The 19,051-nt window shown below is 38.2% G+C and overlaps 2 protein-coding genes across 5 annotated transcripts in view; one reads left to right on the plus strand and one right to left on the minus strand.

Annotated features, from left to right (window-relative positions):
* INTS9 (integrator complex subunit 9) overlaps positions 1-6,892 on the minus strand; it is an 82,668-nt gene extending 75,776 nt beyond the window's left edge. The window contains exons 1-2 of the mRNA XM_070947239.1: positions 6,827-6,892; positions 2,247-2,374 (exon numbers count right to left, since the gene is read on the minus strand). Coding sequence (XP_070803340.1) covers positions 2,247-2,374; positions 6,827-6,835 — 137 coding nt within the window. The 5' untranslated portion in view covers positions 6,836-6,892. The remainder of the gene's footprint in view (positions 1-2,246; positions 2,375-6,826) is intronic.
* A 251-nt stretch (positions 6,893-7,143) lies between these two features.
* HMBOX1 (homeobox containing 1) overlaps positions 7,144-19,051 on the plus strand; it is a 126,032-nt gene continuing 114,124 nt past the window's right edge. For 3 of the 4 annotated variants that reach the window (XM_070947251.1, XM_070947259.1, XM_070947267.1), the window contains exon 1: positions 7,198-7,472. The gene's annotated coding sequence lies outside the window, so the exon portion shown is untranslated. Of the gene's footprint in view, positions 7,174-7,197; positions 7,473-19,051 lie in introns of those variants that run through there. The other variant, XM_070947276.1, reaches the window with a different exon arrangement.

Below are 19,051 nucleotides of genomic sequence, written 5' to 3' on the forward strand. Positions count from 1 at the left end.
AACACGGATGCTGAATGTTATTACATCCAGCTCAATATAAAGCGCATAACTGCTAACGGTAAATTTTAATGTCTCGAGAATAAAAGCTATTTGACAGTGGAACCAATAATGTGCTCCTGCATACAGAGCTGAGTCCTGAGGAACAGATGAGAAAGATGGTGACAGAGGAGCAGTTTCAGATGCTTTAAGTTTTAGACTTCAGGAAAAATTTGGGGACAAACCGGTAACATTTATAACATAAAATATGGTAACTTTTTGATCAAGCTTCGTAAATCTTTCAGCATAGTGCTGCATTCTTTTTCTTTTTCTTTTTTTGATAGGTAGCCAAGGAATGCAGTAATACAGGCTATGATTCAAGAAGGTCAAATGGAGGCTGGTGTATCTATTGGCTTGATCTGGTAAGTATATTTGGAATTACAGGTCACGAGCATTTTCATAAGAAGGCTGCCATGAAGGGATTCTACTCTTACAACCCTTTTATGAGCAGACAAGCAAGCGTTTTGCCAGTATTGTCTCCTCCAATCCTCTCTCCAGGCCACGATCCATTACACTTGGCAGATGGGTGCATTTCCAAGCAAGGCACTAAACTGCTGTCACTTACCATATTTATTTTTTTAGAACATTAGGTGAGCCCCGGAGGCATCCTTTAAAGAGCATCGGAGAAAAAAATTGTGCTGCATCCTTTAAAATAAAGAGGATGCTAGAAGTTTGAGTCGCAGCATTCAAAGAATATTTTCTTTAGAAAGTCAAATGGGGAAGGATGGCTAGCTGAAGGCTGTAGATATTTGGGTGTCGATGGGTAGTATAGCACGTTGCCTATTTATAAAAATGTATCCCTTGCTTCTTCTCAGGGGTGAAATGCTCCCGGATCACCTGATCCAGTAGCGATGGAGGCGGGTGGTTCGGGGAACCGGTAGCAAAAATCTCTGCCTCCCCCCCATGCCCAGCTGAGCCACGCAATCATCAGAGGCTTTTTTTTAATTTTTAAAAGCATTTTTTCTACAACCTCTTTGGCCGAAAAAATGCTTTTAAAAGTAAAAAAAAAAGGCTCTGATGATCGTGTGGCTCAGCTGGGATCGTCAGAGGCTTTTAAAAGCATTTTTTCTACAAACTCTTCAGCCGAAGAGGTTGTAGAAAAAAAGGTTTTAAAAGTAAAAAAAAAAAAAAGTTGGCCACGTCTACTGTCACATTACCCCACCACCACCAAACCACGCCCACAGAACCGGTAGTAACAAATTTTACATTTCACCACTGCGTCTTCTCAATTAGAGACCACTAAAGATTGGACAGCCATTTGCCCAGAATATTATAGGGTCTCCTATTTGACCAAAGGGTTGGATTAGAAGATCTCCAAGTTCCTTCCTTTCTCTGTTATTCTGCATTCTGTTCGGACAATGACCTATTTAGATGAAGTCTCCTTACTGAAAAAGTCTTCTAAGGCTGTGCAAAACTTTAGATTAAAAAAAAAAAGAATACTCTGGAACACAAGAGGGCGCAAATATAACATCTGTCTGCAACTCCTGAAACAGCTGCTTCTCTTCTGGGGATCACGCCTTGCATAGATGCTGAGCTACTCCACCAGAAGATGTGTTGGCAGATAGGTGCTGTATGTGCCTCTGCCCACTCTTAAGCATCTTTTTGCCTTTAAATCCATAATTCTGCATAGATCTAAGCCTTCTAACTGTCCTTTAGCACCAGAGTGGCATGCATTTTTCTTGCTTTTTGTAATACATAGTAGCAAAAGATCCCCAGACTCAGAATCATTGAGAAACTTTCCTTCGCCCACAACAAACAACCTGCAGCACAGGTGGTTAACTGGGGGAGAAATATACGTCTGGCATGCTTACACTTTACATTTACCTCTCTCATTTGTCTCCTCTTGCATGAAGAAGCCAGAGAGAGGACAGTTCTGACCTCACTTGTGCTGAGCTGCTGCTGCAATATTTTAGTGAAGCTTAGAATAAATTATCTGGAAACCAAATCGATAAATCCATAAAATGCTTTCCATCTACTGAGCCAAAGAATGTTATTTTGATAAAGGGAATTTTTAAGTGGACAAACTCTTTATGCTATCAGATGATACTGCATGTTCATTTCAAACTCCTTTCCTATAACACATCCCAGGCCTTCTCCACCACTGCTTCAGTCCCACATTAAATTAATCCCTTCTCTCCCTAAAAGTGTATCCAGTACAGAGTAAAACTGGAGTGTGGAAAAACACAGACACACACAAGAGTGCAGTGTACCTCTGGGCCAACGGCAGTGGGAGAAAATTGAGAGCTGAGGTCATATCGAGCCCACAGTCCAACATGATGGTGGTAGATTTGAACTTGAGTACGTTGCATGGTAAAGTTGGATGCCCAGACAAACAGTACTAAAAAAAAAATCAGATTAAATATGTAGCATTAGGAAAAGATAATAGTACACAGTCAGAAACAGGAAGGAGACTTAATACTATCTAAGAATCCTTACCATGTTTAAATACCATTTTAATATTTTAATACTATTTAAAGGTTACGAGGTGATGATAATTCTTAACCCATTCCTTTGGATACATACAAAAATAATTTTACTATTGTGCAGTATTTCTCAGCATCTACTTTGACTTCGGTTCACTCCTGTTTGAGGGGAGAGAAGCAACCTAGAACTAAGAAGAAATTTCCTGATAGCTAGAACAATTAATGAGTGGAACAACTTGCCTCCAGAAGTTGTGAATGATCCAACACTGGAAGTTTTTAAGAAGAGATTGGACAACTATTTGTCTGAAATAGTACAGAGAGTTTCCTGTCTGAGCAGGGGGTTGGACTAGAAGACCTCAAAAGTCCCTTCCAACTCTGTTATTCCCATTCTGTTATTTGTTTGATTTATGGCTATTTATGCCTACCAGAGTATAATTAACATTTCTTAAATTAATATTCATCAAGCTGTGCTATATTCACTGAACAGCAACAGAAGCCACTGAAATGCAGAATGCACTCTGAGTACAATTGTATTTGTGGCAGCAAAATGCTATGATGGTTTGCAATGAACAGTTTACCATTCAGTTTCTGAATAGGAATGGAACTCAGTCCATTTTTCTGGGATTAGATGTTCAAATAGAGAAAGATCATTCGAAAAGATCCAGAGATATAGAGAAACAGATTTGCCAGACGTGGTGGCTCAGTGGCTAAGACGCTGAGCTTGTCGATCAGAAAGATCGGCGGTTCGAATCCCTAGCACCATGTAATGGAGTGAGTTCCCGTTACTTGCCCCAGCTTCTGCCAATCTAGCAGTTCGAAAGCATGTAAAAATGCAAGTAGAAAAATAGGGACCACCTTTGGTGGGAAGGTAACAGCGTTCCGTGCTCCTTCGATGTTTAGTCATGCCAACCACATGACCACAGAGATGGACAATGCTGGCTCTTCGGCTTTGAAACGGAGATGAGCACCGCCCCCTAGAGTCGGGAACGATTAGCACATATGTGCGAGGGGAACCTTTACCTGTTAGCAGAAGCAGTGAAATTTGAGATATGTTGCTCCCAAACCTGAGCAACTCCTATTGTTTAAACTTTCAGCTGGAGAAAAAGGTCAGGAAATAAGATCAAGAATCTTGATCTTTCATTGAATGTTTCCAATATCTGTGCACTCTTGTATTTGGAGACATGAACAAGAAAGAGGAAAGGGTACAGAGCCATTAAGAGCTATTGATAGATGTGGACATAGTACACTGACATTAAGGAGAAAGCATTACCCATCTTCTGAGAAGAAGATGAGGAGGAAGAATGCTCAAGTCTTTCAGACTTTCAGAAAACTCAGGGATTCCCATATCAGCAACATATTCAATGGGCAGCAAATGTGTGTATACAGGTATGTATGTATGTATGTATGTATTTATTTATGTATTTATTTATGTATGTATGTGTGCATGTGAGTAAAAAAGCCCAATTATAAAGCCAAATGAAGTTAAAGTGGAAATGTATATGTTAGGAACTAAGCCAGTTTATAGGTTAAATCAGTTTCAGATGGAAGGTACCCTGTTTCCCCTAAAATAAGACATCCCCTGATAATAAGCCCAATCAGGCTTTTGAGAACATGCACTAAAATAAGGCCCTCCCGAAAATATTTAAACGCATGCACAGCCGGTCCCCGCCATTTCCTCTGGTTAGGGTTAGGGAGACAGAGCTGGAAATCAGGTAAGACGGCAAGAGGAGCCCCGTTTTGCTCCATGCACCCCAAAGTAAAAAGACATCCCTGAAAATAAGGCCAAACGCTTATTTCAGGGTTCAAAAAAATATAAAACAGGTCTTATTTTCGGGAAAACACGGGTAGTACCAAAACAATAAACAAGTTAATGAAAACAAAAACAAAACAAAACCTTTCACCCTTTTCTGATCTGTTATGGTTTATGGAAATTTTGAACAATAAAAAACAATAATACTATTTATCATTCCCATATTAAACAGATACACTAGTTACCATTTGATTTCTGGACACGACTGATGGTGTGAAATACGATGTGTCTAGACTCATATGGCTTAAAGCCAATTACCTACAGGTTTACAGTATTATGGTATAGGTTACAGATACAAGTAACATCTATAGTGTAGCTAACTCTGCTTTTTCTGTAGAAAAAACAATTCATTGTGGAGTTTAGACTGCTGCACTTAGAGATCGGCTTCTAACATCTTTCTACCAAGCTCTTTTAGTTTAGATATTGTTATGCTGGCAATATTTCAATGGTTTTAATCACTATATTGAATTTTAAATTGGATTTTAGATATTCATAAGCCACTAAGAACCACAAAATGGGAGCAATCATATATTACATTTCAAATAAGTAACACATGGAAAGGCATAATATGTTTACCCTCGCAGGCTTAAAATGCAGCCACTAAAAGCGATGCAACATTTAGGCTGCAATCCTGTCCATATTCAGGATTGGGAGCAAGTCCTATTTAAAGCAGTGAAAAATAAATCAAAATGAACAAACAGTATACATTTTATGAACCAGTGCCTCCTCCTTCATTTTTTCCTTTCCTCCTTCCTCTATCCCTTTCTTGGTGTCTATAAGCTTGCCAAGAAGCTTTTCAACAAAAAAATTACAATTAATAAATACTATAAGACTATCAGGGGTGTCAAACTAACCGCCCATGGGACGGATGCGTCACTTGCAGGCCACACCTATCCCAGCTCCGTGAAGGGGAAAAACATTGCGAAATGTCACGTGACAGCAACGTGATGTGGCGAGTTTGACACCTGTGCTATAAGTGAACAGCCTATTCTTGAGCAAAAGTGTAATATGCTAGTCTCTTTAAAATGCAATGAATGTTATGTGTTGGTCTCAATTTCCTAAAAGGTTTTAATTCACTAAAAAGGAATTCACTAAAAATGACGCAATCAAGAAATATTTTGTTAAAAATGTTTAAAAGTACTAAATTTTCCAAATAAGTAAACCTGAAATGTTAACTTTTTTATCATCTGATCTGACACTTCAAAATTTCTATTAAACAATAAAATAAAACAAAACAAAACAAAGCAAATACAGCATGAGATACAAGTAACCGGCTAAAATTTTCTTCTCTTACCCCAGAAACCTTATATAACAGATTTTCCTCACACTGATATCTTCAGATGTGGTACATCACTGTATCCTTGACACAACACATATTGGCTGGGGATATTAAGAATTCTAATCCAAGACAATTGCAGGGTACAAATTAGAGAAAGCTGTTTATATTGAAGGATGTGCTTTGTCTAGCTTTGAACAACATCATTTTACTATTACTAAAATGATAACTGATGCTTTTTAATATCAAATGTAAAATGAAGGGCATGTTATGCCATGATAGTTTTCCCATAAGGCTTCCAGAGATTTGTAGTCTTATTTGCATGTTCAGCCTTTGTGATATTTAAACAATGCAGAGAACAAAGGAGATGTCCACAATGACCTCAGCATCAGATTTTGTTTAAAGGAAGAAAGTATACTTGATTTCAAAATAATTCTGATATGCAATTAATAAAAAAGCTTGTGACATCAAAATCAGAAAGCCAGAACCTTTGCAATCCTGCTGGCAAGGAAGCCAACACAGTATAGAAGCTAAATGTAGACTTGAACCAGGGGCACCAAGTTTCAAATCTCCACTCAACCATAGATCTCACTTGCTGACTTTGGACTATCACTCTCTCTTAATCCAACCCATATCACTGAGTTGTTTATGTAGTATTTGCTGCAGAATCTTATGTACTTGGAGCTTTGAAGAGGAAAAAAAATGTTATATAAATGCAATAGTAAAGAATGACATTGGACATCCAACAGGTGAGAGGCAATGTATCTGGTATTTAATAGTGCACTTTTATATTGTGTGGCAGTTTATTTTAAATTGTGAACTGCAACTCTTACTGGGGAGCTAGGAAGAGCAGAAACTCATGCAACTGTTGAATGCTGCATAACCTCTATAGATCTTAGCATTTAATTCAATATGTCATAACACGAGGAAGAGTAATCAAAGAAAGATTTTTGCCTATCAGGAATCTAACATTTATTTTTATTTCTATATTATTCTTTCTCCCAGAAATATCCAAAGAGTTTATATAGGTGGGTGGGGGCAGGAGTTGCAAATAAAACTAACCAAGCTAACAACGCTTAAAAACAATACATTAGAGTTGGCTGGAAAAAAGAACCCAACAACTGAGACTCATCAAATTAAAGCTTCCCTAACAAAATGGATCGTGAGAAACTGCAAACCCTCCTTTCAGAGTTGCACTACAAGAGAGAGAAATTAAGTGGCCCCTCGTGTCCATCTTTAAACCTCCTTCATCAAAACCCATCAATAGTGCACCCAACTCACCAGCTTCATGCTTTACCCGGCTCTATATACGGCGGACCATGCTTCTCTTTCCTGGTCTAAACCTCTTGCATCCTGGGCAATGTAGTCCATTCCTGGAGCACGCCCTCTTATTCACTCCGCCCACCGCAAAATGATGTCACGAGCAGCCATATCTTCGCCGACCTGGAGAGCACGATGGGAATCGTAGTTTTTTCTCGCCCTGATCATCACTCTCCCGTTTACTGTTAGCCATTGGTGTGGCAGTTCTAGCGCAGGTCTCTGGGAGTCGTAGTCCTAGACGGCCCACTTTATCTTCTTCCCCTTGGGAAGAAGGAACTACAAGTCCCAGGGTCTCACAGCGGCAGCAGGTGGGAGCTTGGATGTTGATATCAACATGGCGCTTGTCAGACAGACAAAGGCAGTCAGTCTGGTCTGATTGACCCAAAAGGGAGCAGGAAGAAGTGGGAGGGGTTTTTTTCTTTCCTTGGGGGGTTCAAAGGAAGCAGAGCTTGGGAGTCTGAAGCAATTCCCCCCTTGGAGCTCCTTTCCATTTTATTTTGCAGGATCCCCTAAAAAAAGAAATCTCTTCGCTTTTCCTATTTGGGAGCCACCCCCAACTTCTGCTTCTAAATGGTCAAGTGGAGAAAAAAGTAGCCAGAACCAAAACGTGAGTATCCTTTTGACGGCGAAGGGCACGATCAGGGCTGTTCGGGAGCGAAGGGCGATCGTGCAAAGAAGAAGAAGAGGAGGAGAAGAGGGTCTTCTTGTCTTCTCCTTTTGTTTTGATCGGGCTTAGTGGTCTTTCTTTTTCTTTTTGTCCGTTTGGGACTGGAGGGATGAGAGTACAGTATTTCTTTTCGGAACGCATCCCGAGTGACTTTGTGAGATCTTGAGAATTTTAGAGTGGAGAGAGGACGAGGGGGAAAAAAAATGTGGGTTTTTTTTTTCTATCTTCTTTTCTTTTTGCAGCCGAAGGAGAAGAGCCTGTTAAACAAGCTCTTTTAATTATTTTTATTTAGACGATCAGAAGTTTTGAGGGTACAGCAGCCAGTTCTTTCCCCCTGTTTGATCAGTAGCGTTATCACAGATTAGTTATCTGTTACCCCAGTTTAGCTACTCTTTTTATAAACAGGCAGAGAGATAGGATGGAGGCATTTTGCAATCTTTTTTTTTTAAGTAATGGTGGTTTTGATCTGTGCTCCAGAGGGGATCGGGTTTTTTGGGGGTGGGTGGGGAGACCTTTACAAACAGTGATAATGATTCTTCTGGGTTAGTTTTTATTCAGAGGGAAAGTAGAGAGTAATAATATCTCTGTGTTGTTTTATTTTTTCCTTTTGGATTTTCCCAAGCTTCTGGAAATCTTGGGCTACTGTTACAGCACCCAGGTAACCTTGCAATACATTTATCTGGGCAGGGTTACTCTCATCCGATACAATATTTTCCCCAACAGTATCTGTTTTTGCATAGGTCAGGGTGATGATTTTCCAAGGCATGTAAAAAGGTCAAAGAGGGATTCGCTAGATTTGTAAGTCTCCACATTCCATGCAAGTGATATGGACAAGAAATCCTGGATGGTGTGATATGTGGGATGATGGTGGTGGGGTTCACTTCCTACCTTACTATTGAGATTTGGTGGGCTATATTAAAATCATATAAGAAATTATTGTCTGGGGTATTAACAGGGGAAGGACAATGATTTTTAAAATGATCTTGGAGAGGAGTATTTCTTTTTGTTTGTTTGATTAATAGATATTAGCAAAAGTGAAATAATTCTGAGCTAAATGAGAGACATTTGGCTTCATTGTTAAGTTTTTCTGGAGAGTTGATTCTACTAAGGTGTTGAATGGGGCACTTGATGTTCAGATTATTTAGGGTTAGGGTTAGGGTGGGTAGTCATAGCTTCGTTAAGATTAAGTGCTTGCTTTTAATTAAACTTTAATAACATTGTTGACTCCAGGACACTGAAATTAGTTGAGGTTTTCAGGTATAGATTATGTACGTAAAACACTAATTTTTATATACCTTGTTTAGCCAAAGAAGCATTTGTTCATGGGTTTCTTGACAGGGTTTTAAATGAGAAAATATTGACAATTTTAGTGTGCAAAATATACACAGGTTGAAAAAGGAAACCTCTGTCTTCACGAAATGAGAGGCTAGTGTAGAGGGAGTAGTCGCTGGAGACTGGGGTGTGCCAGCTATTGCAGGATGAGGAAGGGATGATCTTCTTGCAAACAGAAAAGCATGACAAGTCAAATGTTGTCAGCTGTTGCTGCATTCAGCTCTTTGCAGGTGTGGAATATGATGTGGGAATATTGATTCAAACTGGAGAGGTTAATATTTAAGTTACTTGAGTTCCCCCCTGGTTTCTTTAAGTTAATGTGTGCTGATTCAAATCGGTTATGAGCATCATCAAAGGCCGTGTTATATACTTTCTCATTCTGTGTTTGGAGGCAGTTTTAATAGCTTAAGTTTCCTCCCCCCCAAAAAAGTTTATGCAATTTGTTTGAGCCCTTTGGGAACCATTTTTCTTTCCAACACCAATTTTTAGAAAATTAATGAGCTATATTTTGAAGCTTCTTTAAAGCATTATTCAAGAGTTCTATGCTTAAAGTACCGTGTTTCGACTTCAGATGTTTGATTTTAAACCTCAGATGCTGTGAATTCATTGTGCAAGTTAATGTGAGCTGATGCAGCATGGTGCTTAAGAAATTATGCTGTGAAGTGGGAAGTCCTCTAGTTCCCATTCTATCTTAGCTGTGAAATCATTAACAACACAGTCCTATTCAGCTTTATTCAAGTAAATTCATATAGGATTACAGCATAAATGGCTTCATGCAAACTACCTTTTCTCAGTCTCAGCGTTTCGCATATGAATTATAGTGATAAATTGATATTGCTCTTTTTCAAGGTTATTCATAAAGCTTTATGCATGTGGAATGCTATAAATATTCAGAAGCTCTGTATGAGTACTAATTTATCATATTGTTTTTTAGACTTTATGCGTAAGATGAAATTGAGAGCGGAGTCTTGCTACTGGTTCTCATCTCTATTGGTAATCTAAATAAACAATATTTGTGAATCCTCTATCTGCCTGAAGAGATTGAAAAGTATAGAAGAATGCAAGACTATCTCAGAACTTCCTTTCTTCCTTCCTTCCTTCCTTCCTTCCTTCCTTCCTTCCTTCCTTCCTCATAATGAGCATTTTGCAAAAGTGAGCTCTATGTAAGAAAACCAAAGATTAATTAAGAGGGATGTACAATAACTGACTTGACACAATAGCGTAAGCAATATTGTGATTATATTGACTTAATGTGCATGTATCCAAGTGACTGTGACTTATTCGGTAAACCACAATAAAGTAAAACATGACTTAGTACAATTATCAAGTTTAGCCAGAGAATGTTATGAGCAAAGATTGTGGTTTAAATTGTCACAGAAGCAGTAAGAAACTAGAGGGGTAGCATTTTTGGTGGTGCCTGTGTGAAACTGATTTGACATAATTTTGCTACATCAATATGCAGACTGGCTAATACAAAGTTAGCCTTATGCCTTAGCGCCTGCTGATTAACAGATCAAGAATTTTGTTGATTGATTGCTGTCTGAGGTCTTTTAACTAGTGATTTGAGATATTGAACAGATTACATCTTCAGGCAGACCCTTTACTCAGACATAGGGAACATCATATAATGCTGTCTTCATTGATCATTCATCTCTCTGTGGAAAAAAATGTTAATATCTGTTATTTTTGTTGAGTATGGAGTGGTACTTAAAACACAGGTCTTCTGACCTGACCTGAAATGTTTTGCTAATGCTTTTGGAAAAAACATGGAATATATTTGAAATGAATATCTAACCTCCAATGACTAAAGTTGATATTTATAAATTGTCATAGTTTGATATAAATGCATCTTTGCATCTTCTGTTTTCTCCACTGCCACTCCTGGATTAAGAGCCTAGTTTCTTTGAAAGTTGTACATTTTCTCATAGTGAAGTGTGCTTCATTTTTCACAAAGCCAAATCATGGAGTTCAGCCAACAGTCTTTAGACCAAAGTAAAATCTACAAATCGGACATACTTAAGAATAAGTTGTGGGGAATGCTTCCATTCCTTTGAAGCCTTTTGGGATTTTAAACACATGTTTACTACTGACAATGAATTAGCTTTACGTTTTATAAGATGAAGTAGAGGTATACTTTTTTATCTCCTATATTTTAGATTGTCACTTCTTTCTTTGCCATTTTCTTGGAAGACCTTTTTTTAATACTCTCCTGTCTGATCATTACCCCTTTGTGAAATGATGGGACAAGATACAGTATTTAATCCTCTGTTATCCTTCCTTTTTCTTGTATTCTATTGCTGTGTGATCATTTTGGGCCAAAGGTCTTGTCATTCTTGTTTCTTCAAAATTCCATGTATTTATAACCTATGTATGAATAAATATGCACTAGTTAGAATTTGGTGACTCCTTGTTGAAAAATGTACAAAGAATGCTGCTGGATCTGATGAAAGGTCCAGCTAATGCAGCACCTTTTTTATTTCCAGTTTATCAGGTTATCTTTCAAGGTAATTAACTAGAGAAACAAAAAGTATAAATGGTCCTTCTGAAATGCAAGTCATAAATGCAAGGCTCTCTAGTGCAGTGTGCCCTTTTCCGTAGAGCACCAAACATCCTTTTCCCTCAACATATTGATAGATATTAAAAATGAGAGGGTTAGGGTTATGCAATATGGTGGGTTTTCAAGAAACAATGCGGAGCGACAGTGCATTGATCAGGCATGTATTCAGGCATATATTAGATATGAATATCTTGTGCGTCTGTACAGATGTCTTCTTGAAGTCACTCTACATGGATTAATATATTATGTGGAAAATATATTACCCTGTTTCCCCTAAAATAAGACATCCCCTGATAATAAGCCCAATTGGGTTTTTGAGCGCATGCACTAAAATAAGCCCCCCCCCGAAAATAAGCCCTCCCCGAAAATATTTAAATGCATGCACAGCCGGTCCCCGCCATTTCCTCTGGTTAGGATTAGGGAGACAGAGCTGGTAAGATGGCAAGAGGAGCCCATCTTGCTCCATTCACCCCAAGTAATAAAACATCCCCGAAAATAAGGCCAAGCACTTATTTCAGGGTTCAAAAAAATATAAGACAGGGTCTTATTTTCGGGGAACACAGTAAAAATCTCCTAATATTCTTACATATAATTGAATTGAACAAATACAAATGAATTGAATTGAACAAATACAGATGAATTGAATTGAACAAATACAAACGCAAATGAATACATTGACTCTGTGTGTGCTTTATTTTGCTATAAGGTCCACTACGGAGAGTGGTTCTTGTTCCATAGTAAATATCTCTAGGATTGTGACCATACAACAGCATGACCTTTGGCAAGCTATAAAAATCACTCAGCTGCAGATTAGTTACTCTTTTAACACCTTTTATACCTTGTTTGTTTTGCACTTTCTAGCAGAAAGGTGGACTATCCCCATCCTCTACCTTTGATGCTTGCTTGTGAGGGGTTTTTATCCTTGTTTTGTGACGGTGCGTATTGAACTAGATGATATCATCACTTCAGGTTAATTAGCACAGAATGTAAGGTTATGCTTTTTGTGGATGCAGCAATGGATCATGTGTTTCTGGACAAATTTTTTTTATAGCTGCATTGCAAAAGAGGCTATTTAAAAAGTGGTGCATCTTGCACAAATTGGAGGAAGGAAGGAACAGCATTTATTTTATTTTTTAAAATGTCCCACTTCTCTTTGAAAAGAAATCTGTAAGAAAGGTTCCGGAGTATGTTTTACTGTGCATGAAAGATATGGCATAAAATTAAACTTGCTTAAAAAAAACCCCAGCACTTGTGAAAAAAAAGAGGGAGAGAAAGTGCTGGCTCATAGGCTCACATCACTGCGGAGGGCTTGTCTCAGTGTTCTGAATGCTGTTTCTTTCCTATGATGGTGGAGCCATCAGATGCTTTTCTCCTTCCCATAAAGGCTGAGAGTGAGCAGTTTTATCTGGGGGGGTTGGGGTTGGGTTATAGTCAAGGAGCTTGATTCCATCCCATTTAGCCATGGAATCTATTCAGCGTTCACATAGTAATATTAAACTGTGGTGAATGGAAGAGGCAGGATGCTGTGCTACAGATGAACCTAGCTGATAGGCATACAGGGTTTACATCTGAATTGAAGGGCCATCTAGAGACAAAACTTGTTATACCCCACCCATTAGCAATAACATTTAGACTTATATACTGCTTCATAGTGCTTTTACAGCCCTCTCCAAGTGGTTTACAGATTCAGCATATTGCCCCCAACAATTTGGGTCCTCATTTTACCAACCTCAGAAGGATGGAAGGTTGAGTCAACCTTGAGCCAGTCAGGATCAAACTCCTGGCTGTGGGCAGAATTTGTCTGCAATACAGCATTTTAAACCACTGCACCACCATGGCTCCTCATTACTTATTCAATCTTTTTTTTTAAAAAAAAAGTCTTATTGACCTATTTCATAGCTTTCATAATTTGCAAGAAGCCCCACCTTATCCTCATAATAGAAAATGAGCTGAACCTAAACCCCCCACCCCACACCTTTCTCTTTTCCTTTTGAACACATCTTTATGGGGTGGAGTGAGGGACCAATAATGTGTGTGTTGTAGGTACTTGTTTATATCCCACTTTGCAAACTCAGGGCAGTTACCAGCAATCCCCGTGTTGGTGGAATTCAACTCCACCTGATTGCTAATCATTGGCTTCTCTTAACCCAGAACTTCTGCGTAAGGATAACAGGAATGTAGTCCCACACATTTGCAAGATGTGATTTAAATAGTTGCCTGCCTTAAATATCTTTATATTTAACAGGGTGGGGTTTTTTTTGTTGAATTAACAAACTTGTTAGCTGCTTTGTGTAGTCTTAGTCTTTGAAATACAGGATATAGATATCCTTATAATAAAGATCAATCCTTCATCAGCGTGTGTACAGCGATAGCTGAATATTTCTTGTAAGGTTTCCCTTTCTACCACTGTAGCTCTTTTTCTAGGTATTACTTCTTTTTTATAAAGTATTAAATGATCAATTAAAACAAGATAAGTAAACAATAGTATGGTAAGACTTTAAAAGAGCAAACTAATTATGGCTGATATTTGGGGCATAAAGTAGCTTTTGGCCAATGCAAAAAGCCATAAATATTTGCCAGGGTGCTACATTCTATAGATGAGCTTCATAATAAAAAGTTTAAAAAAAATATTTTCCTTAGAGACACTTCGATATGGCATCTGATAAGGGTAGGACATAATTTTTAAAGTATGTGGTCCTCAAAATAGTTGTCTCAAGGCAGCTGCCAACACTCTAAAATTACAATTTAATTTTCTTAATCAAAACTATTATTAAAATAGCCAGTGTATAACAATGAAAACATAAACAGCACACAAAAATTGGCTGAAAGGCTCAGAATTTTTAAGAATTAAAATACTGGAAATACAACAAATTATTTTTATTTGGGTCAGGAAAGATAAGAAAATAGGTATGCTTGGGGGAAGGCATTCTAGAGCTTAGGAGACTATTAGTACTGAGAAGGTTGTTCCCTGGAAGCTACTTATTACACTTCAGTATGGGAGGATGCCTGGAGCACTGCTTCTAAGAATGACCATAATACAGGTGAGGAAATGTGGGAAGAGACAATCCTTCAAATGCTGTGATCGAAGACACCTATAAAGCCCATTAAAAAGCACTAGTACTTTGCATCGTGCTCAGACATGGGTTGGCAGTTGGTAAAGTTATTACTGAACAGGCATGAGTTATTCATAAAGTTGTCTGAAAAATATACTTCTGCTAGTAGAATTTTCCAAAAAGTCTTCCAAAGCAGCTGAACGGCTCCACATTAAGTAATATAGTCTAAGGATTACCCGAGATTAATTTGTTTGGATAAATTTTCAGGAATATAGATGAAGCTGTCTGTATCAGTATGAGATATTGTCCTGTTCAGCAAAATGCTATTGCTCTGACTAGCAGAAATCTCCAGAATGCCATGTGAAGGTCATTTCCATACCTGATAACTGAGATCTCTTTTAACTTGAGTGCCAGAGAGTCTTTTGTATGCAAAGTATATGCTATACTGCCAAGCTGTTGTCTTAAAAAAAAGAGATGTGATGAGGTCCCTATTGGAGGATTATTCAAAAGAGAGACAATTACAAGCAACGGAATGCCTTTCTAGGGCCTGAAGAGAAGAATTCTGCAACCTACTGCAACCTATGTGAATATATAAATGTACCATACCTGTATGGTGCTGTTCTATGATGCTTCCTGCTCCTGGGGCCACGCTTTCAGCGTGGCCCCTGATATTCAAGCTGGACCATTATAACTTCTCAACCACCCTCTTTCTCTAAGAATTAATTAGTATCGTCCATCCATCTTTGTAGCTTTGCAGTCCAGAAATGTAGCTCTCTTAAAATAAAAACTGAAATTATCAAACAGTTTGGACTTCCTTTTAGCATTCATTGAAGAGAAGAGCAGTATAAAAATACTGTAAACAAATAAAATAAGCTGGATTCAATATCTGCCCAATTTAGTTCCGTTGTACTGATGGCTGTTGTTTTATAATTAAAGTCATTCTGGTTTTTCAATTCTCTCCTGGAAATTTTAAATGGTAAGACATGTTTAAGGACTGAACATACGTTGACTTTCAGCTGACATTCATGGGCAAAGAAACCACCCTCAAACCTACCCACCCCCAAAAAGGAGTTCCCTGTCGTTCTTATTAAAATATAATATTTTGGAGGAGCATAGTACATAGGGATTTACTTTTGCAAACTGAAATGTAAAAATATAGGACTCACTTTAAACACATGTCAGTTCCATGGGATGGGTATCTATGAATAGAAAAAATCTGTATACTAGGCAGAAATCTTCTCTTTCATGATGGTTTTAGAGAGAAAAGTGAACCCTGAAAGAACTTTGTTATTCCAAGAGCCTTTTGGTTGACTGACCAAAGTCCTTTGGTTCAAAATATAAGTTAATGGGTTAGCATGTATCTTTGATACTTGTAGGACTGGTGTTAGTACTGGTAGTATTTCTTTAAATTAGCTGGCATCGAATAGTTCTTTCGTGAGTCATGTAGTACATTGAAGTAGAATGTGTTTATCTTAAATCAGAAGTTCTCAAACCTGCTGAAATGATAGATGAATTTATTGGATCCCACCCCATGAATAAACTAATAATTTAATCAGAGCTGGGAAGAAATATATATACTGCATTTCTACATATTTTAATTTATCTTTCACAGAAGTTCTCACACTTTGAAGTACAATACTAACCACTGAGTTTGGACAGGAAATAAGGAACAAAGCCCAGAATGAATTATGGCAGTTGTCCTATTTAATCTGTGCAAGTATGATCAAGTTTTTTTTTTCATTGTAATCCCCTAATCCACGGAATGAACAACTCTACCGTCTGCAATTATAGCAATTCTGCTGGTAGATGTCTACCAATTTTGGGGTTTAAGGCAGGGTAAACCTTGCCATATTCTTTAAAATGCTGGGCTAGCATTAGCATTGTCCGTCATCAGAAATTATTTCCTGCCTTAAAGTATTAAATCAAGCATGCAGAATAAGACAGCAACCTTTGCCACGGGGAAGTTTGATTCACAGCACTATACTATAGAACATCCACTAGGACCTTGCTACCACTGCCAGCTAATGTATAAAATACATCCACTAGTAAAATGATTGCTAGACTTGGAGTTCCCAGGAAATTTTCAGCAGGGATATAACACTGTGTGATAAGGTTCCTCCTAAGTTATCCTGCTCTCTTTATTCATTTATAAAGCTTACCTACCTGCAGTGCAATGAGTCCAAACTTGATTCTTTTTTTTTCTTTTTCTTTTGCCTATTAGACTCTTTCTTCTGAAGCTCTGGAAAAATGTAGATGGCAAATACTCAAGTAGATGCTGTTCTCACTGCAGTAGGTAAATACTGGCAGTTTTAGAATGATCATTTTCTAAGAAGCATTTGAACATTTTGATGGCTATTTCTGAATGATGTGCCTCTGTCCCAGTTCAGTAATCTGTAGGTAGCTAGAAGAGAAAGCTAAATGCAAGTGAGCCAGTGGAAGGGGAATAAGTTGCAGGTATCCTTTTGCACCGCAGGTAAACGAAGGAGATGTGCATACTGCATGTATATGAGAATTGGGCTCAGGAGAATGGGGAAGTATTGCCATTGTTATCAGATGTTTCTACATTTACCAGTGAATGCATTTATGGGAGATTTATGTCCTTTTGTCTGGAAAAAAAAAGATTACAGCCTTCTGCAGTGTAGAAGGGTATCGTGAATCATCATATGGAACTTCGAAAATTAAGATGTCTGAGCCAGAAGAAGATCTGCAACCCAGTCTTAGATGATAATGGTGAAAAGCAGCTTCATATGTTAAGGCTGTTTCTTAAAGGGGAAGCAGTATTCAATTTTGTGGCATGGGGGTTTAGCACATTTCCGAGACCTTTGGGTTAGGATAATAGGATTAACATGACACATAAGGAAATGAGGAAGGAAGAAAGAGGAAGACAAATTTCCCAAAGAATTGACCTTTGGATTTGTTCTTTATCCACAAAAAGTATTTGTAATTTGTTACCTATTCTGTTAGGCACTATGACAGGCTAGCAGAATAAGCTGATGTTTCTTTATTTTTTTACGTTACTGAATTGATTCATTTTTTTTTTTAGAATTATATCCTGTCTTTTCTCCAGGTCCTCAAGGAAACTTCACTGATGAGTTTGCTTGGAATTGCTAACAGTTTCTGTTTCTTCCATTGTTGATATTTCATGCTGGGACAAAGTTTTGCAACAGCATGTAGAAAGCCAATTGGTGACTCTCTCTGGCTTGCTCAAATATCTGAGTGTTGAAATCTGGCAAGGATATACTCAAGGAAGATTAATATAAAGTATGTTTTTACAGTGGGTTGATCAATTTCTGAATATTAAGAAGTTTGTTTTTAATTTCTGGAGTGCTTATTTGAGACAGAATATAAGGACTGATATGATGAATTTGATGAATACAGTACCAAACAATAGACATCGAATGATGATGCGAACTAGTTTTGATTTTTTTTTTTAGCCCTTTATAATGGGTGATTTGGCAGAGAAAGTAGTAAGTATTGTATGAGAAAGACATTATAACAAATACATTATGACTAGCAGTTATTGGTAATCTAATCATCCATTAATTTCTCTAAGCTGTCTTTAACAATAACTAAATGGCAGCTAGTGCCATGGAAACAAAAAAATGTGGTTCAAAAGTGCAGTTCTATGGATCTAGTTTGAAGTTATTGATGGAAAAACTTTTTAAGTGATTCAATATCTTGCTGCCTTTCTGGAAGCTCTAACCTGTGGGAACTGGAGGAGACAATACCATTTTCATCATCAGATAAGAAGTGTTGTAGATGAAAAGTCCTAGCTTAGCAACGTTGCTAGCAATAACCAGGCAGATGTTCATGAAAAATAGACAGTGAGGACAGGAAGGTGACAGCTTTTTAAAAAAACTATTATTACATCTATTGACTGAGATGTTGAACTCTGAAGGTTTCCCAGAAAAATGAGAGGGACCATAGTTCAATCAACAGCAGTGTTCTCCAAAACTCTCAAGGGCAATTTCAGGCAGTTCCAGTATAAAAGAGTTTACAGTAGCTCTGAGAATGCTTCAAGAGCGGTTTGAAAGAAATGTTACGGAATGCATTAGAGTAGGGGTGTCAAATTCGATTTCATTGAGGGCTGCATCAGGGTTGTGTTTGACCTTGGGGATGGGTGGGTGCGGCCAGCTCGATGTCACTCCTGTCGGGGGCACCTGTGGTGGCCTGAGCGCTCTGCCAGTGAAAACAGGTTCCCGAGTTCTGTTTTTGGCTGCCATGGCTTCCTGCAACCCTCTGCCAGTGAAAACAGAGCTTGGGAGGGCCACACGCGGCCCTTGAATATATCCTTGCCAAAAAGGAGCTCGGGAGCCCGTTTTCACTGGCAGAAGCACTGCGGGCCAGTCCTTCGCTGTTTCCAGGGTGGCCCCATGGGCCTTGAGTTTGACATCCCTGTATTAAAGCAAAAGCATAAGCACCTCTTTAAAGCAGCTGTCTCTTTTTTTTTTTAGAGTAATGATTGGAAGCCTAACAAAAGAAACAACTACTAGAAATAGATGCTATGCTTGCATTCTTGTGTATTCAAAAACATTGGGATCATTTAGAAACATGCACAGTCCTAATTTAGAGGCGCA

Source organism: Pituophis catenifer, unplaced genomic scaffold, assembly GCF_029215685.1.
Source record: "Pituophis catenifer annectens isolate HBS135680 unplaced genomic scaffold, rPitCat1.0.hap2 SCAF_1, whole genome shotgun sequence".
In the NCBI taxonomy this organism is placed as follows: domain Eukaryota; kingdom Metazoa; phylum Chordata; class Lepidosauria; order Squamata; family Colubridae; genus Pituophis; species Pituophis catenifer.